This window comes from Seriola dumerili, unplaced genomic scaffold (assembly GCF_002260705.1).
Source record: "Seriola dumerili isolate Sdu_G_001 unplaced genomic scaffold, Sdu_1.0 BDQW01000044.1, whole genome shotgun sequence".
In the NCBI taxonomy this organism is placed as follows: Eukaryota; Metazoa; Chordata; class Actinopteri; order Carangiformes; family Carangidae; genus Seriola; species Seriola dumerili.
In genome coordinates this window covers 5,486,413-5,512,710 of record NW_019174299.1, presented here as the reverse complement: position 1 = coordinate 5,512,710, position 26,298 = coordinate 5,486,413, and the positions used below count along the sequence as shown (strand labels likewise).

The window sequence follows — 26,298 nt, the reverse complement described above, 5'->3', positions numbered from 1 at the left end:
AACGTTTGTCATCTTCCATAAGCAGGGTGTGTGCATCCTCCCTCTGGAAAAATAAAATGAGTTTTAAATTACTGAGTGAGTAATGAGTTTATGAATCGATAGAAGTCTAAACCAGCTTCATACACGGAAAAGAAAAAAGAAAAAAAAAAAAGCCTTTACTTCATGTCAGAACTGACCAGTCACATCAACGACAAGAGGACAAGAGAGGAGATGACAGGCTGACATTTGATCAATGATGACTCGTGCACCCATGGGTACAACACTACCTGCATGCCCACACTGACTCATAACACTCATGTCACTCCTCTCTCTCTGCACCTCCTCCTCCTCCTCCCTCTGTTTTCCTGTGTCCTCCTCCGAGCTGTCAGTGAATCTTAAGACTCCTTGTCATGGTCAGAGAGATCCCCATTGTGTTGTGTTGTTTTTCTGGAAGACTGGCCATGATTTGTTTCCCGCTGTTTGAGCTCTGGTGAACAAGTTAAAACGCTGCGCAGCACCCACTGCGGCTCTTCAGCAGGTCTCTGCAGAGAACCGAACCCTTTTATGCCCGGCGAGGAGAACAGCTCCTGCCGCTTGTAACCGCTATACTCGGGAAGATGTTGACACCGTTTTTCTTGCTCAGTGCTCCCAACAGCCAGCCAAGCAAGGGAGGACCACGCTTCCAGTTTTCCTTGAGAGATTCCCAAGTTTCATCTCCTTTCCTTTTGATTTCTCCTGCATCACCTTTGTTTAAAACAGCAAGACGACAAAATGTAAACCCCAGACAATCACTGCTGTTTCTGACTTTTGGGCACAATACATTACACCAAATTGTACTCATCTATGATTGTGTCATTAACCAAAAAGAAAAGAGATTCCTGAAGTTTCATTTCCTGTCTCTCTCTGGGAGTTGAAAAGGGATATTTGTTGAGCTGTCGTTTCCGTGGAACATGGGGTCTGTCTGCTGATCTATGTTTTCCTAAAGTCATAAATTAAAAGGTTTCTGATGGATTTTTTTTTTTTGTACCATATTTTCATTGCAATTTTATACTGAAAAGGTCAGGGAAAAAGTCCCTGTGAAAACATCCTCACAGCCTCAAATTTCCCCTTGAAAATCTTTTCATTTCTGCACTCTCAATTTGGCAAGTGCAATTCTAACTCAGCCTGACGCTGCAGAGGTTTTTTTTTTTTTTTATTTTTTTTTTATATAGTGCGTGTACTGCTTTCATCTGATTCTCCTGTCTGTCTGAATGGCAAAAAGCTTTCTCTGGCTGGCAGTGGTTGTCTTTGGCGAGCGCCTCATGTTGTGTACCAGTTTGCATGAAGCTGATATCAGTCCGTCCCCAGGCTGGAGATCCTGACATGAGCATATAGGGATGAGACACGCGGAGTGGGTAGAAACAAGAAAAGGACACTGACAGACGCATCATGTTCCCATGACAGGACACAGCCTCCTCCCACGTCGGGAAACGTCTTTTTGATAAAAACTAAATCTGAAACAGCAAATCCGAGAAATATATTTAAAGCATTTTTGACGTGTGCATCCTCTGGCTGACTAAACACTGATTTTTATATTTGAAAAGATAAACCTACAGCAAGACAGCGGAGAAACAGTCCCTTCTTAAGAGCAGGACTATAACTGTACACTTTATTAAAGACAAACAGCAAACCAATTCAACTGGAAACCTTGTTCATTGTGGGCCGTGGCTCCAGGTCTTTGCAGAAGTGAGTGTTTTCTGTCCTGTTTTATCTATGTTCGGTTTTACGTCAGTCAGGACTGGCTGGAGAGGGATGCGGCTGTCCTTTTGCCGAGGTGAGGTCGGAGGAGNTGTGACTAATCTTTCTCTTCAATATGTATGTGAACATTGGCAAAGAATGAATGAACATGCTGCCAGTTCATGTCAGTTGCAGTTTTAACTTTTNAAAAAGCTTTCTCTGGCTGGCAGTGGTTGTCTTTGGCGAGCGCCTCATGTTGTGTACCAGTTTGCATGAAGCTGATATCAGTCCGTCCCCAGGCTGGAGATCCTGACATGAGCATATAGGGATGAGACACGCGGAGTGGGTAGAAACAAGAAAAGGACACTGACAGACGCATCATGTTCCCATGACAGGACACAGCCTCCTCCCACGTCGGGAAACGTCTTTTTGATAAAAACTAAATCTGAAACAGCAAATCCGAGAAATATATTTAAAGCATTTTTGACGTGTGCATCCTCTGGCTGACTAAACACTGATTTTTATATTTGAAAAGATAAACCTACAGCAAGACAGCGGAGAAACAGTCCCTTCTTAAGAGCAGGACTATAACTGTACACTTTATTAAAGACAAACAGCAAACCAATTCAACTGGAAACCTTGTTCATTGTGGGCCGTGGCTCCAGGTCTTTGCAGAAGTGAGTGTTTTCTGTCCTGTTTTATCTATGTTCGGTTTTACGTCAGTCAGGACTGGCTGGAGAGGGATGCGGCTGTCCTTTTGCCGAGGTGAGGTCGGAGGAGGGGTGGCGGGGATAGTTTGAAGATGGCTGTGTCCCTGGGGGAAGTAGAAGTGGAAGGATGGGGATGTGCACACAGAGGCTCAGATCTCCTCTATGGAGTCAGCTGGGACCAGCCCTCTCTTCTTCCCGCTGCTCAGCTTCAGAAACACTTCGCCTTCTTCTCGCTTCCCCACACAGATCTGAGGGGAGAGACAGAGCTGGATTTATATCGGAATATAGGTTTTATTTGTCAGAAATTGTTTATGAAGAATGTGACACATTAATAGACTTTCAAGAACATAGGCGGGAATTGGGGGTGGGGGTGGGGGGGTGGGGAGGAGGGGCAACAGGCATATCAATTTGCAGAAAATGTTGTGACTAATCTTTCTCTTCAATATGTATGTGAACATTGGCAAAGAATGAATGAACATGCTGCAGTTATGTCAGTTGCAGTTAAACTTTCAAAAACAAAACAGTTAATTTGCAGATAATAACAATTTCATTAAAGTTCCTCTCTAGACACGTTTTAAACTTTGTAAAAATCCTCTACTCTGATTAATATTTTGTTCAACATGGTTTTCCCACATAAAAAGTGAAAAGAAAAGAAAAAAACAGGGCTTGAAGCTCATCTATGTTTACTTTCACAATGAGAAATCTGGATCAGGCCTTGTGGCCCGCCCACCACCTGCTGGCTCCAGGCGGACAGGTGAAAAAGCAGAGAGTATCAAGATGGTGAGAGGAGGAAACATCAGAGAGACTCAGCCACATGTTTGAGCCTCAGTCAGACCCAGACTCAGATGAGGAGTCTGTTGAGACCAGAACCAGAGACTAGCAGACGGATCAGAGCGGTTAACACAGTTAGCATCTGTTATTTGTTTATGTCGTTTGTTAGCTTGTAACTGCCAGTGGCTTACACAGTGTTAGCTGCTGTACTAACTCTGTACTGACAAGGTTTATTTAGCCCCGCCCCCTGTCCCTGCAAGTTGACGGGATTGGCTCCTTAGGCTTGTGTTTGTATGAAACCCTGGCTGCCTGAATCTGTTTTTATGAGTCATTGGTTCACTACAGTTCAAGGTGGAAACACTCAGTCATGGTGTTGACTGATTATTTCACTCAAGATCATTTATAAAAAAATTAACAATAGTACAAAATTAGGGTTAAATGTTGAAGTGAAAAATATTATTCAAGATTTTCAACCTGTGCTAAAGAGAAACACAAGTCTTGGGTGCACGGGGGACATAACATGTTGGTGAAATCAGTAAGTCTTATCAGATGAAACAGTGATGACATTGGTGGCAATCCTTTGATCACACCCTGATTGTGATCTGTCCAGGATGTACCCCGCCTCTCTCCCAGTGTGTGCTGGAATAGGCTCCTGGCCCCTGCGACCACACAGGATAAAGTGGGTAGGACCACAAATAGAATCCTATGATCACATACTGAGGAAGGCGACTAATGGTTTCCACAATGTCCGTATAATCCTTTAAGGCTTATAGACATTTATGAAGAAAGAAAAAATACACACACACAAAAAAAGAACAAAACCAAATATGTCACGAAACTGCATGGTGGTACTCCTGTACCTGGGATTCCCTGACGGCCATGTGTCCTCTCTCTCGGATGCCGGAGACGCCCTGGATGACCCGCCACACTCTCTCTCCTGGCCGGACCCTCTGCACAAAGTTGGCAGGGAAGAAGCCGACTCTGTCGCCGCTCTTTCCCTGGAAAACACAGGACCAACATTTGGAATTTCTGCTTCATGCTGCAGAATGGACATGAATCCGTGTCACTTGCTGCCACGCTGAAGGGTTGTGTCGTTCCCTTCATAATTGTTGTTTGGCTGCTTTGTTGTGAACGGCTGACGATCAGTCCCCCTCCAGTATGATTTAACTTTGCCTTGACAGAGATAACTAAGTCTGTAGCGGCTGAACATCTTGGAGCTTAATTTCAGAGTTGCTATCATCTGCTGTCTAGTAGTAGAATCAGGATGCATTTTCGTTGCCATCCCGATAAGGCTCTGTCTGTGCAGCTACAAATCAGTGTGTGCTGCAGAGACACGAGTAACAACTCCAATTACACAAACTAAACCAATCAATGCTTTAAAATGCAAATAAGAAATTGCTTCAGCTTAATGTCACATTTGTTTTGCACGTATTTATAGAAGAACTGGAGCAGCAGATTACACCCCTTTAGCTTTCTGGAGCAAACAGATGACGTTTGCGCGAACCTCAATATGCAGCAATATTTCATTGTTTATCGCCATCTGCCTCAGGTGTTGATGTGTTTATGGAAGTGATTCACACTATATATTGGTAATGAACAGATGATTCAGAAATTATACATTATTTAAAGGTTCGTCAGGACGGCGGTTTTGATTAAAGGTGTTCAGTGACTTCAGAAGTTGTAGTAAATACTGGTCCACTGTGAGAAGATACACACACTCTGCACTATTTAAGTCTGGGTGCATCTTTCTTTTTCTGACACACACACACACACACACACACACACACACACACACACACACACACACACACACACACACACACACACTGATGCACATTTATTTCCATTGGGAGTGAGTGAAGCTCATTACAGACTCAATAAAGACATCTTTGAGGCTGCAACACTAGTCAGGTTCATTATGTTAAACTCTTCTGGTAATTTTGGGAGGAAATTATGCTCTATTTCTGTCTGTGGCTGCCTGCATGTTTACGACAGGTAAAAATAGAGCAGGTGTTGTGCATTAAAGGCTTGATTTAAAGGCCTTAATTAACACGTGCACAATAAATACACACACACACACACGCACAGATGTTTGCAAATGATTTATTACCCACCTTCCACCACTCCTCATTAGAGTCGTCAGTGACCTGCACCCGATCACCAGGACTAAAGGAGATAAGACAAGAGGGAAGATGAAAAACAGGAAGCACGAACGGGAGGTGATGGAGGTGGAGAGGAAAAAGGGGACGGGGGAGACGAGAGTGGGATACGTGATGGGAGATGAAGGGGGTGAGAGAGTGAGAGCGGCGAGCAAAATAAGAAAAAAAAGGGGGAGAGAGAGAGAGAAAGAGAGAGAGAGAGAGAGAGAGAGAGTTGAGTTTGAGCACAAAAGATAATGTTATCAAACTGCCAGAGGAAGTGGTAGTCACCACGGTTACAAAGCTGTGGAGGATAATATGTGGATGAGCCTTTGTTCGTGTCCCTCTGTGGAGGTGACAGAGCAGCTGACACCAAAGTCATGAGGTCTACATGAAATATGACTCGGTAGCGCTCGCTGCAGCGGTGAAGGCAGGACCTGATCTGTAGCCAACCTGGCCTGCATGCTAATCAAGCTAGCAGTTTTTGATGAGATGTTTCCACACACACACACACACAGTGTCCTAGATACACAGGGAGAAACTGCTGTCCCAGTTGCACTTCTGTACATTGCGCCTCCTGGGTGCCTGTTCTCACTACTGCCCTATATGATCATCGCCCACAAACACACACACACACACACACACACACACTTCAGTTTGCACATACTTAAGTAGACTTACCAACGAGGGTGAGACCCATATATCTCAGGTGATACTGGGACAATTAGTCTGCTCACTGAGGTTTCTCCCAGGAGAACAGCGTAAAACTTAAATGCACTTTTTTTCTTTCTTTCTTTTTTTCTCACCCTGAGCTAGACAAACTCTGTGCCCTCTGTAAGTGTCTCCATGCATTTTGAAGGTTTATGTTGAATTTTGAACAGCGGGATCAGCCTCGTTTAACTGATGTCTCTGGGACCAGGGGCTTTGTTCAATGGCAGGAAAATACACCTTTATAATCCTCCACAGATGGAAGGTGCGTCTAACTCAACAACATGCTGCAAATTATAGATTTTAATTGTCACCGTTTTCACATTGTGCAACTACAGCCTTGGCACCAGGAACAATTTAATTGTTTTTTATTTCTTGTGTGTGTGTGTGAAAATACTACACAAGAAAGTATTAAACCCTCAGCATCCTTCCTGTGAGAGGTATGGATGCTTCTTGATCCAATAGAATAAATCTAAACTGAGCTCATTTTACTTCACCTTCAAACTGCAAGTTGCACGCGCACACACACATGCACAAACACATTTTAATTTGTAACACAAAGAAAGGTTAATTATGGAGAATGCACAATACTAACTCACCTACATGGGATCCAGTTATTTTTTAATATGATTTAGTTACAGCTCTGCATTTCCTGCTATGACAAGCCAAAATGTTTTATGTGAAAAAAGGGGTTTATCGTGCACAACTGCACACCAGCTGTAAAATCAGGTCTTTGAACTTACATTGCCTCTCCAGGTCTAACAACACCAACTCACACCATTATCACTATTATCAGCACAGAGTCTGTGTCTGAAATCACTCGCTTGTTCACTCATTCACTTCTCCATATATAACAGACACTCATCAGGCTACTCTATAGTGAGCAATAAAGTGTCAATCATGGTTGTTTTGTGTCATCACCGACAGCTGTGGTGTTGCCTGATAAATGTGCAAAGACTTGCATTGTGGGATTGTTAGCAGAGAGTGGTGCATAAATTCCAGCACTCCAGTCCGATGGCGGAGGATAAATGTAGTGTACTGTAGAGCAAATAAAGCATGATTTCACACACAGCACTGGAGTTTTGGTGACCTCAATTACAACCACCAGCTCTGGAAACACAGTAACTGAAAACACCTGTGTGGGTGGTGCAGGGCTTTTAAATTCAAATAACTACAGCGCTCATATTTTATGTGAGTCTATTAATTCTGCGTATGAAGAAATAAGGTATCCAGAGTTTTACCTGTTGTTTTTTCTGCTGTTTTCTTTTTTCAGTAAAGATCATTGTCTTTGAAGATGATTCTGTACTGTCTGTTCTTGACCTCTGTTCAAAATATTGCAGTTTTTATCTTGTGCAGCTCACACAGAGAGCAGACACATTATACTTTCATTAGTTCACATATATTGTGCACACACACACACCCACACACACACACAAACACAGAGCCACAGCACAGATGGCTCAAAACAGTCCCATGGATTTACCTTTGTGAAAGCTGTCCCCTAACTCTCCCCACACACACACACACGCACACACACACACACACTGCCCTCATTTAACTGCTGTGACCTCCCTCTCTTCTCTTTCCTCCTTCATCCTATAGAGCTTTGACTTCTATATTTGCACTTTGCTTTCTCCGCACGGTCCCTCCTTCCTCTTACACTCTCTGTCTACGAAAACCTTCAGTTCTGTGCCGTTCTTCCCCTCATGTCTGTCCGCCCTTTCATCTCTCAGTTGTTCAGCGTCTTTATCCGCTGCCCCTGCTGGGAACACAGCTCAGTCGCTAGCTCTACGTGGGGGCAGTTATGGGCTCTGAGTTTATAATTAGTCGTCCTTCAGGGCGCCCCGGCACAGTCCTCTGCAGATGGTGGGGACATTTTCATCCTCCAGGATCAACAGTCGAGGCAAAAACACAGGGAGGGACAAAAAAAAACAAAAAAAAACACACAAAGCTCACACACACGATGCTAAAAAACACAATACCACAAAAGCACTCCTGCACACACACCTATGGAAATGCTTGCACGTAGGCAGTCTGCTTGGCTTTTACTCACTGTAGTTCCAGGTCATTCGGTTCCTGAGGCAGAAACTTGTAGAGTGCTACATAGGTGTGGATGGAGTGAACTTCAATGCGCTTGGGCACCTGGACACAGGGTGAAGCAGGGAGGGGAGGTAGTGAGACAGAAATACACACTGGAGGAGGAAAACAACAAGGGGTGACAGTCTACACGGGCGGATTAAACAGAGCGGTACCTTCACATTGCTCTCCTCTGCAGGAGTCTGAGCCTGGCCGCTGCTCTCTTCCTCCTCCTTCTCCATCTCAGCGTCAGGGACAGGGGGGTCTGGAGGTGGTGAGAAATTTTCTTAGAAGGTGCCTCCACGCACTCACATATATGGAAACAGGCATGTCATTTTTTTTTTTTTTCCCACAAGCAGACACGGTAAAATCTCTCACACGCGGACAGACGTGCTAACGGAAACAGGAAAACATACGCATAGTCACACATAAGCATGGACATAGAGCACATATGTATATCCACACACATGGAGACACAGACACACAGCAGTGATTACCCCCTGTCTCCTGAGTTATCTCTTCCTCCATGCTGCACTGTCTCTGCTGCCTCTCCTCACCTCCCTCCCCCTTATCAAAGAAGAAAAAAAAAAAAAAAAGGAAAAATTAAATGTTAGCAACAGGATGTCAAAGAGGATGCATAAAACTATTCCTGCTCTGACCTGCGTACATGTATGTACTGTTTGTTCAAGTGTGGAAACAGGTTTGTGTGGTGTAGGAAGATTTGCACACGGCTTCAACTACATGTTTAATGACAAGAACATAGAGTCCAGCGTCATCCATTAAGCTCCCGATAGATGATGCCTTGGTGCTCAATTATATCAACCAAATGTGCAGGGTGGATTTAAATAAGGTGGATTTCAGCAGGGGACTAGCATGACCTCAAAAGAGAGGAAACTTCGAAGGAGTTTTAAAGAGGGACTTATAACCCCCCCTTAAAAATCTTGCTTTTGCTGACCTGGCTTCACTTTTCATCTTGTTGCAGTGAAGCACAGGTGTACCCTACTCATCAGGATGCTGTGGCATCACTGATGTGTGTGGTGCAACAGCACACACTTCTGAGGACACCCAACCCCACCGTGTGATGCATGGTGGTGTAGCTTATTAAATTTAGGTATAAATTTAAAGTTAAATGCTAAGTAATGCTAAATGATTTGAAGCTGATTTCACATAAACTACAAACGAGGGAGCATTTTGGTGAACTCAAACTCTGTGCTATGGTATCCATGGTATCTATATGTTACCAGTGAGTTGCCCAATGGACCATGTTGTAAAAACATCGCGTATCTTATTGACACAACTGGTCCAACTGTCCTCTACCCCCACCCGCAGGGTGAAGATGTCATACCAGGCTGCGCGTTGGTGACTCTGACAAACTGCCAAAACTGGAGCGGCTCATCTGTGCCAAGGATGTCCCGTAGCGCAAGGCGGCATACACGGGGTCTACACGCGTCCGCGGAGCCTCTGAAACCACACATACACATACACACACACACACACACACATTCATAAGACTAAGGCACACATACACACACGCACTTATATTCACTTTATTTACAAACACACATGTAAATTGTGCACGCACAAGACACAGCTCCACGCACACACACTAAACTTATGGCTATACACTGAGATTACACTGTACATCATGATTATTGAGCCTGTGCCAATCTGGAGGAACCGGAGGGTCTAAATATAACTGTAGTAACACAGTCAGTCCTGGACCAAAGTGACCCACTTTAGATCTGAGAGAAGACAGCAGCCAAAAGTTAAGGAGACATCAGGACATTCCAATAAATCTACACGCCTGGATTTATTTATACATTCACTGACTGGCAAGAGATGTATCTTAGTTTTAATAGCTGTAATATGTCTGTGTCTGAAGCTGAGTAGAAACGGAATAAGAGGAGAGATTTAAAATATGGAAATCCTCAGAGAGCCTTCATTGCTACATTTCATATCGATGGAAATGCTCGGTGCTTTCAGAGTATTTCTGAAGTGAGCAATGAGATTTTTTTCCACTCCGTTTTTTTCCCCATCCAACTCAACACAAGTTGAATGGAGGGCGGAATGATTTTTCTGCAGGGCTAGATGAGTCCAGATGTGTGTCTCTGTCTATAAGGATGAAGTCGTAGTGATTTGCAGTTTCATATTGAAGTCAGTGCCTCCTTGTTCTTGTCAGACAGATGAAAAATTAAACAGGAATTCTGCAGTAACTTGTCTTTAGTGTGACTAGAGTAAGTGCTTATTGATGATAAAGCTTGTTTATGCTTTAAATTGATTTTTAGCAGTTTCAGTGAAGGAAGTATTTCCACACAAAAGCAATTAATTGCTATAAAAAGTCATCTGTAGAAAGCCGTGTTTAGAGACTCCATGTGTTACGCTGGAAGCAGCAGCACACGCCCATATACAGGCAGGTGCAGTGAAGAAACTTCAGTCGAATTAACTGAGGAAAAGCAGGCTTACAAACGGATGGGTGGACAAGCAGATAGGCAGGCATGTTGAATGACAGGTACAGACGTCAGGTTACTACACTCAGTTAGCAGGCACACAGGTAAACACACAGAGACAAAGGCGATCTGGCAAGAGCTGGTGGAAAAGCCTGGGAAAATGAGGGAATAGGAACTGGGAATAGGTGTGCTCCGGGGCCTGTGAATAGGAGACAGGTGAGTGGGATATGACTGGGATAGGGAGTAAAGTCAGAGGACATCTGGTGGGTGGATGGAGAGTGGCAGGAGACCAAGGCAAATAAACAGGACTGAAACAGGAATCCTAACAGAACGGATGGTAAATCCAAAGGACGGAAGAAGACAGCCCAAAGACAAGGAACGGCTCCCACATGTTCCTTCACAAAGGTCCAGCAAGTTCAGCAGGGTGAGTGGAGAGAGTCTGGAGGTGGAAACTCGAGGATGGTCCGATAGCTAGAGAGCAACATGGCTGAGGACCTCAGCCAGGCAGTCGCTCTTGAAGATGGCCCATAGGCAGGGAGGACAGATGGAACCGGTCCAGTGGGCGTCAGCAAAGGCAGGACCCCTCTGAAGGTCGAGCAGAGGACTGACTGTGGAGGCAGGTCCCCTCTGGAGGTCAGGCAGGATGCCAAAGACAAAGGTGGGGTCCCTCTGGAGGAAAAGCAGGAGGCCACTGGCAAAGGCAGGTCTTCTCTGGAGGTCGGGCAGGAGGCCAACAGCGACAGCAGATCCCATCTGGATGAAGATCAGGAGGCTGCTGGTGAAGATGAATTCCCTCTGGAGGGATAATGGGACACTGGTGTCCTGAGCTGAGAACCAGATGGAATGTAGGCTGGCAACCGGAGCATTGGGCAGACAGCCTGATAATCTGGATGGTTGGCGTGGGAAGCAGGCTTGATGTTGGCAGGGAAGGTCGACTCAGGAACAGACTCAGGAACAGACCAAACGTCTGGGACCTCCAACAGACACCCGATGCAGGAACAGACAAGACATTGGCGGGGACAGCCGACTCCGGGTCCATGTCAGAGTCCAGCTGGGCGTTGATCGTGGTGCCGGAAAGGAGAGGATCTGAGTTGCTGGGCAGTTTAGGGGATTGACATTTTTTAGACCCATGCCTCTAGGGGGCTCTGAACCCCTTGATACTTTCTGGAAATAGCGGGTGAATCCCCAGGAAAGGGGACTGCTCAAGGCCCTCAGGGTCTGGATCAGACAGGAGTCACGCTGGCTTGGGATCAGGGGCAGACGGGAGACTACCTGACTGCAGCACAAGCTGGAGGCTGGTCGACAGGGAGTCAAGCTGGTGGCTAGCAAGCCAAAGTCAAGCTGGCGACTAGCATGCAGGAGGCTAACCGGCCGGGAGACAGACTGGGAGACAGGCTGGAACAGATTCTTTGTGCTCCAAACAAGGGGTCCTTTTCTTCTCAGCATAAAATCACTCGAGGGTGTGAGGTAAATCATAAAATGAATCTGTTTCATTGCACAAAGGAGAATTCTATCGGTGATATGGCTTCATATCTGTCTCCACATAAACCTTTGTTAACCTTCATCTCTTGTGACTTGCTACTTTCAACACACGATGAGCTGTATGACAACCACAGTCGGACAACAGTATTCCTCTTGAACCTTAACTTTAACCTACCACGGCTGCTGTTCTTGTCTTAATAGAGAAACAAATCACTATGCAAAATCTCTTGCTAGGTAATCAGATTTTAATTGCCATTGCAAGATTACAGCTTAGAGCACGAACTGTTATTTACTTCACTGCTGCAGCTATTAGACTCTCAGTCCCATAAATGAGCTTTAATATGAGTTAACTCCTTTGCCAAAACGAACTCGATGGGAAATTACAGGGTCTGTAGATAAATCCATCACAAAATTAGCAACCTGACATTAATGCATGTAAACACAAGCTCAGTATGTTACCGAGGCTTTTGTTGTTAGCATAATCATGAGGACACTTTGCAACCTGTGATTGTGAGTTTGGCACGTTGCAGCCAGCTGGGCCTGGCGGAGTCCCAGGCGTCATGGCGCTGAGCTCAGGGTGAGGACGGAGCTGTAGGTTAATTGTACCCTGATTCATGGATAGTACAAGGAAGTGACAGCATGAGGTGCTAACCCTGATTCAGCGAGGCATACAGCATGTGAGATGAGGGACTGTGTCACCTACACAGATGTTCATCCAAAGGTATGGCAGAAGAAAACCAAGGCAGGAGATGGCAGAAGAAAAACAAGCTCGCATTCCGAGGAAGAACAAATTCAGATACATGTAGGCAAGTTGATTGAAAAATAGAGATTATACCAGTGTGTTTTAGCATTCAACAGCGGTATATGACAAAGACACAATAAAGTGACAAGGAAATGTCAGAATTATGGTGTCTTGCTGCCATAAATGTATAACATTAAGTAAATTAGGGCTCGAAATTAGGATTATTTTTGCCTATTTTGTGAAATATAGTCGGATGTCATGATACAGAGAGTTAGTCATGACTTAGCTCAGTCAGAAAATAGGCAGCATTTCAATGTTTATAAAGCTTTAAACATGCAAGCTGTAGCGCCAGACAATAAATTAATAACCTCCATCGGTCCAAGGATATACAGTACAAATCATAAACAAAGATATCAAAACATAAACATTAGAACTTATAAATATTTATTCACATACTTTCACAGGGTGCAGACCGTCCATCAGCCTCCAAGAGAAGCTGAATTTGTTCTTCCTCTTTATCTTTTTCCACTTCACGTTCCTCGGGTGTCAGGTGAGATGAAGACAGTTCTGGTTTTATTACAGTACACGCACAAGCACACACACACACACACACAAAAAAAAAAAAATCAATCAAAATAAACCAAATGGCGAGACAAGAGCAACACGACGGAAACAGAAGCACGGGGACACAAACAAACCAATGCACATGTGCACTCACTCACACACAAACACACACACACACACGCACACACTCGCACACGCACACAAAGTATTCTCACCTTGGCTTGGTTGTATTTCCTTGACGACAGCCAGTTGGTCATTGACAAGCATTGGCGAGCTGAAGTTTCGCTTGAACGCTCCAGACTAATAGAAGGGAGAAAGAAAGGAGAAATTTTAATTTTATTTCTTTCTGTTTCCATTACTTCTTGTTTGTAGGCTGAGTTAATGGGAAACTGGTTCCATGTAATGATTTCAGGACATTAATGGAGAACAAATTACTGAATGAGAAACACATTAACACACAGGGCTACTGACAGACATGCGATTGCGCCCAGCGTGGCGCAACCAGAGAGCTCCTTTCTGCTCTCAGGTCACACATGGAGGAAATGCGTTAGCTCTCTTCGCTGCTAATTACAAACAATGAATTCACTCAGCCACTTACTTGTGTTCACGTGGCTTACAAACAGGCATGGACTTGTGATTCTGTGTGTGCGTGTCTGTGTCTGCGTGTCCACACGACTGCAATTTCACACTGAATTAAGCAGAGTAAGTGTTTCGGCTGAGATGTTGGTTGGTCTTTGCCTTGACTTGCAAATGAAGCCACTCACTTTGTCGTATTAGGCTGAAGAGAGAAACACTGCGTGGATCAATGGTAATAAGTGATACCTCTGTTCCTGCAAAGATGACCGTGTTCTGGTCTGATGACATTTTACCAGTCGCAGCCCTCTCCCTCTCCCTCTCTCTCCTTGTGCTCCTCAATCGAACTGCACTGAGCCGCCTTGAACACAGTGCTCTTAAAATTTTCCAAGTGGCTCTCAGAAGGTCTCACCTCTTGCATGCTAATGTTCTCTGCCTCACAGCGAAGGATAAACACAAAAACCAGGGTCTGAAATCACTCCCAATTATCTGCCTACTGCACTGCGCTCACCTTCCTCCACCAAATCCAAAATGCACAGATTCCTCGATGAAATGCACAGTTCACTGTCCTTTAACATTCACATTACATTTAATAAAGGCTGTAATATAGTTGCAAGTAGATATCAGGTCTAGAAATGGAGGGTTACCCAATTTTTTTTTTTATCATGTTGGGAATGGGAAATGTGGATATTCTCATCTTTGCAAAGGGAGGGTAATGTGATAAATAGGCTTTGTTTCAGCCACATCAGCTCTTCACATCTCTTAACACACATCGACTGAAAACAGTATTCTGCCCTTTGCCATATGTGTCTGTGTTCTGTCAGCACTTTCCCTTAAACTGCACATATATCTGAAACACTGAGTCAGAGCGACTCTGCCCTCAGGCCAAGAGTGTTCCAGTGTTTGTGTTGATGCAGTGGACGGTTGTGTGCACTGATACTGTGTTTTAATACAACTACATGACATGCTGCCGCCTCAGAGATATGACACAACAGTGATTCAACATTTGTGCGCAGCTGCTTCAATTTTTTTTCTCCTCAAACTGTTTTTTCCCCACTTCCTTAACAGTGTACTTAAGCCTGTGCCACAAAAAATATCAAATTAATTCCAAGTGCAGGTAAAATTCCAATTCCAAATCCAACCTATTCAGGTATGCAATAAAGTTACCATGGTAACACTGTTCCTGCTCATGTTATTCACATTATGACTGCAATCCAAACTCTTATTGTTGCTGGTGTTTTTATAATGTTGCTATTAAAAATGTCTGGGGAAAATTGAAGAAGTGGGAGGTCAGGCTGCACTGAGGAGGAGAAACTTGTGCTGTTGGATAAAGCATATCCTCTGTTTTCTCTGTCTCAGTGCACTAGTTGTGGCACTTTTTCAGTCTCTTTGTGACTGTTAAAAAAGTTTATGCTTCATCTTAATAGAAGATAAGCTTCCATTGATGGTGGTTTTAATTCTCAAGGACTTTATGCAACATTTACAAAACAAAATTTAACTAACTCCTTGAAGCCTTGAAATGCCTGAAAACCAAATCTTATCATCTTAGGGTATTTCTTAAAGGACTAGTTTACGGGTTCATTTTACTGGGGTTATTATCGCACTACTTCTTGGCTGGATGCAGTTGCCTGGCAACCAGTGGAGACTCCAGGAAATGACTGCTCTGAGCCAAAAAATAATCCAGCATATGTTCCCCCTAAAATGGCAAAATGTCTTCTTTACACTTTGGGTTCTGTGCAGATTGAACAAATAAGAAAGAATGTGTTCATGAGTGAGCTGCAGAAGTCTGCAGATTTTGTTACCTTTGTAAAGAGCCAGGCTAACTGTTTCCACCTGTTTCTGATCTTATTGCTAAAAATAAGCCAACCACGTGCTGGATGCTGGACTAGACCTTTAATATATTTCTTCCTTTTTATGAGGAAAATTTAAGGAAGAACAGAATATTTTCTTAAGATGTTTTGGTATCAGGCAGTTCTTCCAGGTCGGAACTGGAAGTGACTTTTTATTTAGTTCCTTTTTTATTATATACATGAATAGAAGAAGAAATGGGTCGTAAATCTAAGCAAAAATTAATATGATATATATTCTGTGTATAAATACATTAAAATATTATTGCCCACTTGTGTGCAGTGCAAAAACACCACAGCAGTGATTGCTTAGCACTAATGATGTTGCCAAATTAAAGAAAAACTATTCACGAGTGAAAAAGTTGAATATGTGACTACGATGTAAACTACCACTGTTATATATAAGGGTAAGATCAAAGATGATTCTGTGTGTGTATTCGCACCTTCCCATGACATGGCTGCTGCGATAGTTCTGAGGTACACCAGAGGTGAGCGGCCATCTTGCACGTTTTACACCGCAGAGCTTGTTTGGAGTTTCCTGCAGAGAGGGACAGAGACGGGAGAGTGAAAGCAAAGGATGCAGATACGGAGGCAGCTGCGAAAAGAAAATCACAGCAGGCTGCGGATCTGCAACAGGCAGAAAGGCGCTAACAAAACGAAGTGGCCTTCAGACCGTATGAGCAGGTTTTTCTTCGCTCAGGTAAGACAGTGTATTCAAGCACTGCCCCAGTTTTATCAAGCTGGCACTGCTTGTAGGTGTGGAAACTAACACAGCTTCATAATCAACAGTTCCTCTTCCAAAACAGTCAGGAGAGATTGGAAACCAGCTGGAGATATTTCAATCATAATCGATTTGGCATTGAGTCATCTCTCTTTTCAAGTGGTTGAGTCATAAAAACCACTGAGTATTAGGATGTTTTCTCTTCATTTGTCAAGTAATTAATATCCTCTACTGATTGTTGAATGTTTTTAAGGATTAAAGGGCTGAGTCCCTTTTTATCCCACAAACCAAAGATAACAGATTTCTGGATTTGTTGTAGATGGGAATTACATTGACAGGTCTGTTATGGAGCAGAAACAACAATCAAACAAATTGCATGGCTCGATGAAACACCGCTTTTACTTTGAAGAGACAAAATGGATTCTGCTTCATCAGCTTAACAAGGAGGCTGAACTGTGTTTTGGGACTACAGAGGAGTACAGCCAGAGCGAGGTGATGCATTACATAAATAAACCCACAATGCATGCATGCATGCATGCAAAAAAAAGACAGTACAGCAGGTTGGAGTCTGTAATCAATCATAGTGACAGGAAGAAGATTTAGCAGAAAAACTAGCAGTGGCTGGCAATTCATGTAAGCAGCAAATTAAGCATAAAAGTACTCATACATTTGCATCACAGCAGCCCGTTAATAATCGAATGGTTTCTTCACAGCTATAAACACTGAGAGCTGCATTGAACTCATCCGGTCCGGTTCAGACGATGAGCTGATAATTTAGTTTCAAACAAGTGATTTTATTATGTTCATTCTGCAACAACTTTAACTGGATAGCTTTTAAAAAAAGAAAATGTTTAAAAAAACAAAACAAGCATGTGTTAATTACTGAGCTTTAGTGACGCTGGTAGGCGGATTACCATTGGACAGAAGCTAGCTCTTTCTGTTTTCAATTTTCGTGCTAAGCTAATAGCGTTTTTTTCCACCACGTGGCCTCGACTCTACTTGCTTTTGGTACCAGGTACTTCTGCTTCCGCTGCAGATAGTACCTCTCAATGCCGCGCCATTTGTATAACGAAGACGCACAAAGCTATCGTGATGTGATCTTCAACTTCAATGAACAATGGAGGATATCGAAGGGATACCAAACAGAGGAATGTTGATGACGCAGTAGTGACGTTTTTCTCTGACCAATCAGTTGTCTGCAGCGTATTCACACCTTTTGGTATTGCCTCAGCTCGCATTGGAACCTCGGCGGAGATGATGCCAAAAAAAGCACCACGTACCAGGTACTTATCCTCAAATTTTGCCCGATGGTAGGCAAGTAGAGTCGAGTCAAGTTGAGCCGGTACCATGCAGTACTAAAGGGTTATGAGGTAGTGGTTGCTGGATGTAGCCTTATATTTGATGGATAGTTATGAGAGTGGTAAGTGTCTTTGTATCTTTTACTTAAATCAAGCTGTGGTGATAAAATATTGTCCCTACGTAGCATTTTAATTATCTTTAGTACAATAGGTGGTGTTCTCTCCATAAAACGGTCTCCAGTTTGCACTAGATGAGAAGCCATGTAAACAAAGACATGGTGGCCAGAGAACTGCAGCTAAACCTTGGCTTGAAAAAGGCAAAGAGAGTCCAGAGGGGTAAACTGAGCACCTTACCCACGATCATGTGCTTGCAGTGCTGGCAGTTGGTGGGCTTGCGAAAGACATGGTCCTGAAAACAGTGGGTGATCTGAGGTCGGGGAGGTTTGGTGGGCAGTGATGGGGAAAGGCTTAGGGAGGGGGAGTGGGAGGAAATGGAGGGGTTGGGGCTGAGAGATGGAGAAATGGACGGTGAGCGGTCACCGACGAGAGGAGAGCCAGGCAGCAGAGGGGGAGAAGGAGGCGGCGGGTCAGTGATGAAATCCGGGGGCAGGCGAGCGTCGCTGTAGGACCTTTGGAAGAAGTTCTCCACGCTTTTACTGCGCATCATGGTCTTGAAGGACAGCGAGCGTTTTAGCCTCTGGAGCTGCACACACACACACATTGACAGAGACAGAGAGAAAGAGGGTACACTAAGAATAAACACAAGATAAGCAAGAATGTCGCGCCACATTTGGGAGCAATAACAAATGTCCAATACACCCTTAGGACAGCACCGGCAATATCCCAGCATCCATAAACACAACACTCTGCTCTGATCCGTACACCGTGGGGAAAGAGGGTGACTCATGAAATGCAATATCACCTCATAAGGAAGCAGCACATTAATAGCAAAGCTACCTGTATGCTCCAAGAGATGGAGCACACCTTTTGCACAGTCACAACAGGACTGCTTCTGCATTTGACCTATGGTCAAACAAGATAAGCCTGTTTTCTTTGAGAGCGCCAACGACCATACATATATTGAAGACTGCTGTGTGTACATGGCATTTCCTCAGTAGTGGTGGCAGGAGGGCTATTGTGATGAAACGAAACAAGACAGTTTACACAGCCTTATCATGTATCAACAGCCTATCCTCGGGGCTCGTAATCTGATGGAGCCTGCTCATTGGACCTATTGATCGCTCTACAGGCGTGCACAAAGCACACGGGCCAGTGGATCCCTCCTCACATGGCGACAACTTGCTATCATATCAAATTGCATGTACCTGCTCTCATGTATATTGACATAACTAGGCGTGCTTGTATCTTACAAGCTGTATTGACCAAACAGTCGTGAATGACTGATGGCTGCTGTATTTCAAAATCCCAACAATTAGACGACAAAACGTCACATCAGCAGCCATCACACGCCAGCGGGCTCTGCTCTCTGCAGCCACCTAGCATTGATTGACTAGATAAATGCATGTTTCCTGACATTTCCCTCCGGCTCTGTGTACAGATGATGATGCTAGCCTCCCGGAGGATGGGCGGCCATTTGTTACCCTGACATGCAGTGGCAGCGGGAGAGCAGTGTGAGGGCGTGGTCGTGTCGCAGGGGGAGAATGGATCAACACGGACAGACAAGCAGACAGATAATCAGTAGGCCACAGACACACCGTGCGCACACGCTCTGTCTGTTTGCCTGTCTGCATGTGCTCGTTCTGCTCGGCACCAAACATAATCACTTTACAGGGACATGCTGTTTACAGCTCTGCGTGTCAGAGAAGAAGACATGAAAACAGTTTGTCTATTTAAGTTTGTGTGTGTGTGTGTGTGAGGTAGAGCAAGAAAAACAAATGTGTATAATTGAGAGCATGTCTGCACACTCCATATGCTTCCTGTAAATCTACATTTGTGAAATTTCCCTTGGCTACACTGATGAAGACAAGAGGTTGGACTAATGTAATACATTATATTGCTGTTGTAGCTGTGGGGGCAAGGGATGGCGCTATTCTCTTTATAACACAAAGGGCCAGAATACATCGTTAGTCTGAATCGTGCATGACTCTGATTGGCAGTTTTTACTCTCTCTCTACTCTCAGACGCATAATTCCTCAGTGTAATTTAACCCACCTCCAGCCTTCGTTATTACACTTAACACAAAACGTGTTGTTACTTTCAGGGAATGTGCAGCTTGTCTGGAATGCTCCTTGTGCATGTGCAGTAGATATTTGGCATCGGTGGATTGTTTAGTGTGTGTGTGTGTGTGTGTATGTGTGTGTGTGTTTCGTTGTTTAGTATTTATGATGGGTGAATTTGTTTGTACATTTTTATCTGACCTTGGAAACTGTAGTTGATGCAACAATCTCAACACAGGGACCACTGTCTACTATTTTCTCCACTGCTCTGAAGCTCATATAAAATAGTTTTCCACAAAATTGAGCAAATCGAAGGACTGACGATGGACGGTTCACAAAACGATCAACATCAATGCAGCAGAACCAGAAAGAGATGTTTTTTTTTTATTTATTTATTTCAAGCATTCCTCTACCTTGTCAAACCCTGGTGCCTACATTACCCACATCGCAACTTGCCCACTCCACAGCTCCATTAGAAATTTGACTTCCCTGTCAGTTGGGGAAACTCTAAAGCAGTTGGACGTTGCGGTAAAGATTGTTTTGTGAACATTAATAAATACTTAATAATGTATCGATAAGCCTCTAATGATCCCAATACCCTTTATGACTTGCTCACTTTCTAATAGTCTAATAAAGATGCTGCAGAAGGATATTGCCCTGCCAAATGGATTTTTCACAATCTGGCAAACCAAACCAAAGAATAAAGTAAAGCATGATTTATTAGCCATTACACCCATCCATAAAGAATGCCATTTAAAAAAGTTTTATGCTTAATTTAATTATCTTTACTAATGGTACAAACACTACCCCAACAGCATTCTCTACGGCTCATCATCCAAAGTCCTAAATGAACTCCAATATGTCCAGAACTCTGCTGCTCTCCTGCTCATCCACTCCCGCTCCCACATCACCCCTGTCCTCCAGAAAGTCCACTGGCTCCCTGTCCCACAACGAATCCAGTTCAACGTCCTTCTCCTCACTTACAAAGCCCTTCCACCACCACACCCCCTCCGGCAGCCTCCGCTCATCTGATGCCAACCTCCTGTCTCCACCACTCAGCACCAAGCACCGGGCCTGCGGCGACAGAGCATCAGCGACTGCACCAATCTGTCCACATCCAAATCCCTAATCAAAACTCACCTTTTCAGAGCTGCTTTTAAAATGTAACATTGTGGTGTGTTGTATGTATTTTTTCTAGTATGTTTATATGATCTTTTTTTCATGTAAAGTGTCTTTGAGTACCTTGAAAAGCGCTATATAAATAAAATGTAGTATTATTATTATTATCATTATTATTATTAAAGATGCTTTGACATCTCCACGTTTTCTGTGCAGCATCACTGTCTTGAGCCGAGCTCTCTCAATCAGAGCAGATGAGTGCTGGCATAACAGCTCCAGCTAGAGCACACGTCTCAATTACAGCTAATCTAATCGTCTGTCACTGTGTGGGCTTAAAAAGCATTCCCGTTAGCTTCCATTTGAGCATTAGCTGAGAGCGTCGCACTGAGACAGTCAAGGCCAGTGTGACACCGCCTTCAATTTGGGTCATGAGTGCACACAGTCTCTATTCATGTGCACTAGGTAATGTGAATTTTTTATGACAAGAGAGATGGCAGGTGTTGATGAAGATGAGTCAGAGTGAGGTCAGCTTTGCCACAGATGATACAACGGTTGTGATTCATTGGGTCTAGTCCCATATGTATTATTGATCCGCTGCAGAGTCATGACGAAGCCTGTCAAGTGCAACGGGAAATGCTTCAAACTTCTCTCATTTCTCTAATAACTGTACTTCCAGCTGCAAAAAAAACGTTATTCTCACAAAAGCAACTTGAGTTAAATCTTGCTTGACAATGTTTCTCTCTCAACAAATAATGTATACAGTTCCCAAATGACTCACAGTGCAATGCAAAATGCATAACGTTGCCCAGATTTACACACACAAACACACACACACACACACACACACACACGCATATTCAATATTCTTCAAGAAGCACCAATCTCTCTGCTGCAGACCAGATCCTGACAAGCTGCCTCGGCGGACCTGTAAAAGCCCATAATTCTACAACCTTCGATCCATACACCAAACAACCCCCAGCTGTTCTCACATGTGGCCAACATAAATGTCCAAAATCAAGGCTCCACAGAAGGAAAGCGTGGCTCCAGCAGTCATCATTCAGTGATAACGCTTTTATTTCACCAGAACATGCGGCTATTCCTCCCTCCATCAGTATTTAATGGGGCCAGGGGCCAGGCTGAGATAAATATGGGCTGCTCCAGCCTGTCCAGAGGTCAAGACTGGTCAACAAAGGCTTGGTCCCACTGGGAATGGGATGATAAATACAGCTTATTGCCATAATATCCTTTGGTGTGGACTGTTTTGAATGATTCACATATAGTTCAAACAGAACACTGTAACTAGAGACTGTAAAGGTCAAAATAGATAGAAAGTTTAATATGTCTGAAATCTGGTGAAAAGGTCTTAGTGACGGGGTCCGCAACACCTAGTTTTTGTTTCTTTTTAAAACTAACAATCAGACACAGTCAGTCACATCACTTTAAATAGAAACCGGCCAGGTGTGCAGGACTATTAAAATAGGCATATTTTTACTCTGTCTTTTCTCCAAATTTCACCTACAGTAATTCTACTTCTACCATTATCTCTGCTCACTCCTGAATCAGTCACCTCAGGGTGGTCAGCAACAGAAGAGAGGGAGAAGTTCAGCTGTAATTGGAAAAAATAACCACCGTGGCACACACACACACACACACACACACACACACACACACACACACACACACACACACACACACAAATCCACCCTATGCTCCGACCTTGCTCTAAGTGAGGATATTTCAGCCTTTAGAAGGATAACACTGGTGGAACTGTGCTGTGTAAGACACTGTTTCCTGGCTCAATCCAATTCTGGGTCATCAACAGAGGAAATGATCACTCTCAAGTACCAGGTACATGATGTCTTTAGGGATATAATTATCAACACCTTCACCGTGCAACTTCAGTTTGTTTCAGGCCGATGATGCACAACTGAAATACAGAGACAGAAAACAGTTGTAACTGAACCTGAGGTAAAAACACAACCATGGAGTTTTATTTTGGAGTGACAAAGCATGGTGTCAATCACAGTGAGAGACCAAAAAAAAACCTAAACAAAACAGACAACACACTGCTTAGGGCTCTGTCATTACAGGGAGGGTATGTGAACCAGTTTCATGTCCCAATATTAAGTTTGTCACTATGCACGGCAGCCTGGCAGATCCCCGCTTTGAATACGAGATAAGAGCTGCATAATCACAAGCTGCTTCCATCGTTCTGTTCACAGATACATCACACATACATGAACACACACAGTGCACGCAGTCAATAACATGCTTGCTCACACACACACTCTCTCTCTCTCTCTCTCTCTCTCTCTCTCTCTCTTTAATGGAGGAGAAACATAGTAGTTTGTATTACAACCGCTTTCCTCACAGCAGCAGCACAACATTCGGCTAACCCTGCCATGTGGCTTTGCCATGGCAACTCATCATCCACCCATTTTCACACACCCAATCGCTGTCCACACACACTCCATGCCAAGCACGATACAATGGCTGTCAGTCTCAGACAGAGGGGAGGGAAAGCTGTTTCTGAATGAGCATCACAGGTGAAAAACACATCTCCTTAACATAGTTTTCTTCCTCTCATCCTCAGTGCACATCAGATACAGCGCAGTTATCTTGTGTAGCCTATAGTGTCCAGTATTTCAACAGCTCACACCTTTCCCCTTGGTGTCACATCAATAAACATCACGGCAGTGAAGGTGTTAGATTAATTACTCAAGACCTTGGCCCACATCAACCTCCCTCTTTGACTTAGTCCCCTGGTCATGGCATCAAATATGTGTGTAGAGTGGCATGGCTGAAGGGGGGGGGGGTATCTCCAAACTGGAAGGATTGCCTTGAAATTTTACAGTCATTCATTAGTCATTCATGGTCCTCAGAGAATGATTCCCTAATGACCTTTCCTCAAGTACCACTGTGAGGTTGACATTTGTAGTTTTGAGTGAAATGGCTCAACAACATTTGGATCGATTGCCATGAAATTCAGTGCAAACATTCAGGGTGAATTGTAATAACTTTGCTGGTGTCTTAACTTTTTCTCTAGTGGTAGAATTGCACTTTTTGTTTTGTGCTAATTTGCAAATGTTAACATGCTGAAGCTAAGATGGTGAACATGATAAACAACATACCTGCTGAACGTCAGCATGTGAGCACGTCGGCTTGCTTACATTAGCATTAAGCTTAAACCAGTGTGTGTGTAGACTCACAGAGCTGCTAGCATGACTCCAAACTGCAAAAAAGTCTTGTTGTATTTGACCTTGACATGCTGCTCACAATTCATGATGATAGGTTTGATAAATCACAACACAGTTCTTTGAAACTGAAAAGTTAACATTATTAATTCAATATATGTGATATAAGCAATACAGTATTTGCACCTCTTTGTCAGCAGTAAACACATAAAGTGTAGCCAAGTTGATATGTTTAATTTCTTAGGAATAGTGAATATTTAATTATTATTCTAACATTGATATGTATTTTGTTTTGTGTTTGTTTAATTATTGCTTGTTACAATTTGCTTGGAATTATTAGATTGCAGAGCATCATTACCTCCTCCAAGGAGTTCATGTTTTGACTCGGTTCTATTTATTTGTCAGTAGGATTACACAAGAAGAACTCATTACATTTTGGGGCAGATCATTTACTATAAATCTGAATTTTTTTTTCTCTGGAGTCTGGTGTATGTTGTTTGACATTGGCCTTGGTAGAGATTTGTGCTCTGAGTGCCCTTCTAGGTTTGTGAAAGGAGGATTAATGGTAATACTGAATTATTGCCCAATGCTCTAATAAAAATATAATTGTGACCTCCAGCAGAAGGCCCCTCCCTATCTCCACATGTCTGCTTGCACTGTCTACTCTTGGATATCTAATAAAAATTTGGATTGGAAACCACCAAAACTAAAGCAAATTAAGCTATTTCGCTACTATCACTCAACATACTGTGTGTCTAATTGTTAGCGTGAGCTGCCAGGCTGAAAGATCTCTTTCACGGAAAAAAAAAGAGAGAAAGCTAGACTTGGCCACAAACTGCATGATTTAAGTTTACTTGTCATTTAGTTTTAGAGCTGTGACAAGCTCCCATTTTCACACCATAAGCAATGCCAGTCACCTTTTATCACTCAGCCGACTGTGTGTGTGTGTGTGTGTGTGCTTAAGTGCTCGCGCTGAGTGAAGAAGATTAGGTGAAGAATCCAAAAGGGACACATAGATGAACTGTTATATTCTCGTCACTGAAAGGGAAGACTGACAAATGGGCTCAATCTCCCCACAACATGTTGCAGACTATTATTTTATGTCTTTATATCTTTGAGCTCAGAGTTTCTCCTGTGAACTCATCTTGGAGAAAAAGAGGTTTATTCGTGCAATTCCATCACAGAGAAGTTTCCCAGAGCATCAACAGCCCCGAGAGATCAAACAGCTCTCAACAAAAAAGCAACACTAGTGGCTGATGATTGTTGCTCAAGCATCTCATCTGGTCCACCGCTCACATTTCTGCCAGCCTTGGCAACACACCACAGACTACATTGTTGGGAGCCAGGGAGAAAGTCCATGCTTCCTTTCTTCTTAATCCTCTGGCACTGCTTTGCTCTGCTCTTGATTTCTGATACCCATCTATGTGGGAAATTTGCTGCCGGTGGATTTCAGGGAGCATCTGTTATCAGAGGGAGTCCCTCCCTCTCTCTCCCTGTCATCTTTATCTCATTAAAAACATCATGAACACATGGCTGTGTGCCTGATTAGATTCCTTCTAAAAATTATACCCTGTGGCTGATTTTTTTTTATTTTCAATTTGGGAATGGTCTTGATTAAGTGTTTAAAATAGATAAAGGAGGAATGTTGATGTGAGCGAATCTCCTGGGACCACACCTGACCATATCAGAGCCAAGCTAACATTAAAGGTCCATATTTAACACTTCTGTGTTTTATTTGAAGTGATGATCCATAAAAAGATATATTTATGGTTTTAAGAACCAAAAACCATATCAATGCAGTTTTACATCTCCCCCCTCAGGCTTCTCTCTGGAGCTTTAGTAACAACAGGTCAGTCAGCCAATCAGAAGAGAGGAGACTCTGAGCCAGTGAAAAATATAGAAGATTTTAGGTTAACACTCAGAGAAACCAAATCCTGCTAGTTTGGATGGTGGGTCCAGGTGGGCGGGGCTTGGGGCGTGGCAGAGCGTGGTGACTGCTTTGTTGTGACATCACAAAGTTCCAGAAGTCCTGACGG

The 26,298-nt window shown here is 43.5% G+C and overlaps 1 protein-coding gene across 1 annotated transcript; it reads right to left on the bottom strand.

The window, feature by feature from the left end:
* Nucleotides 1-2,554: 2,554 nt before the first annotated feature.
* On the bottom strand, nt 2,555-18,469 carry LOC111217729 (SH3 and cysteine-rich domain-containing protein 2-like). The gene is made up of 11 exons (XM_022739714.1): nt 18,127-18,469; nt 16,197-16,291; nt 13,549-13,633; nt 9,444-9,559; nt 8,596-8,665; nt 8,477-8,491; nt 8,275-8,363; nt 8,076-8,164; nt 5,291-5,342; nt 4,037-4,174; nt 2,555-2,653 (listed from the first exon to the last, which is right to left on the bottom strand). The coding sequence occupies exons 1-11, from the start codon at nt 18,437-18,439 to the stop codon at nt 2,555-2,557; spliced, it is 1,161 nt and encodes a 386-aa protein (XP_022595435.1). The 5' UTR covers nt 18,440-18,469.
* Nucleotides 18,470-26,298: the final 7,829 nt, after the last annotated feature.

Bases quoted from the DNA above. Each gene is read 5' to 3' on its own strand.
- LOC111217729 (XM_022739714.1), bottom strand. From the start codon at position 18,439: ATGATGCGCAGTAAAAGCGTGGAGAACTTCTTCCAAAGGTCCTACAGC. The intron at 4,175-5,290 runs GTGGGTAATAAA...TGTGTTTTCCAG, and splicing joins CTAATGAGGAGTGGTGGAAG to GGAAAGAGCGGCGACAGAGT. The intron at 2,654-4,036 runs GTACAGGAGTAC...CTCTCCCCTCAG, and splicing joins TGGCCGTCAGGGAATCCCAG to ATCTGTGTGGGGAAGCGAGA.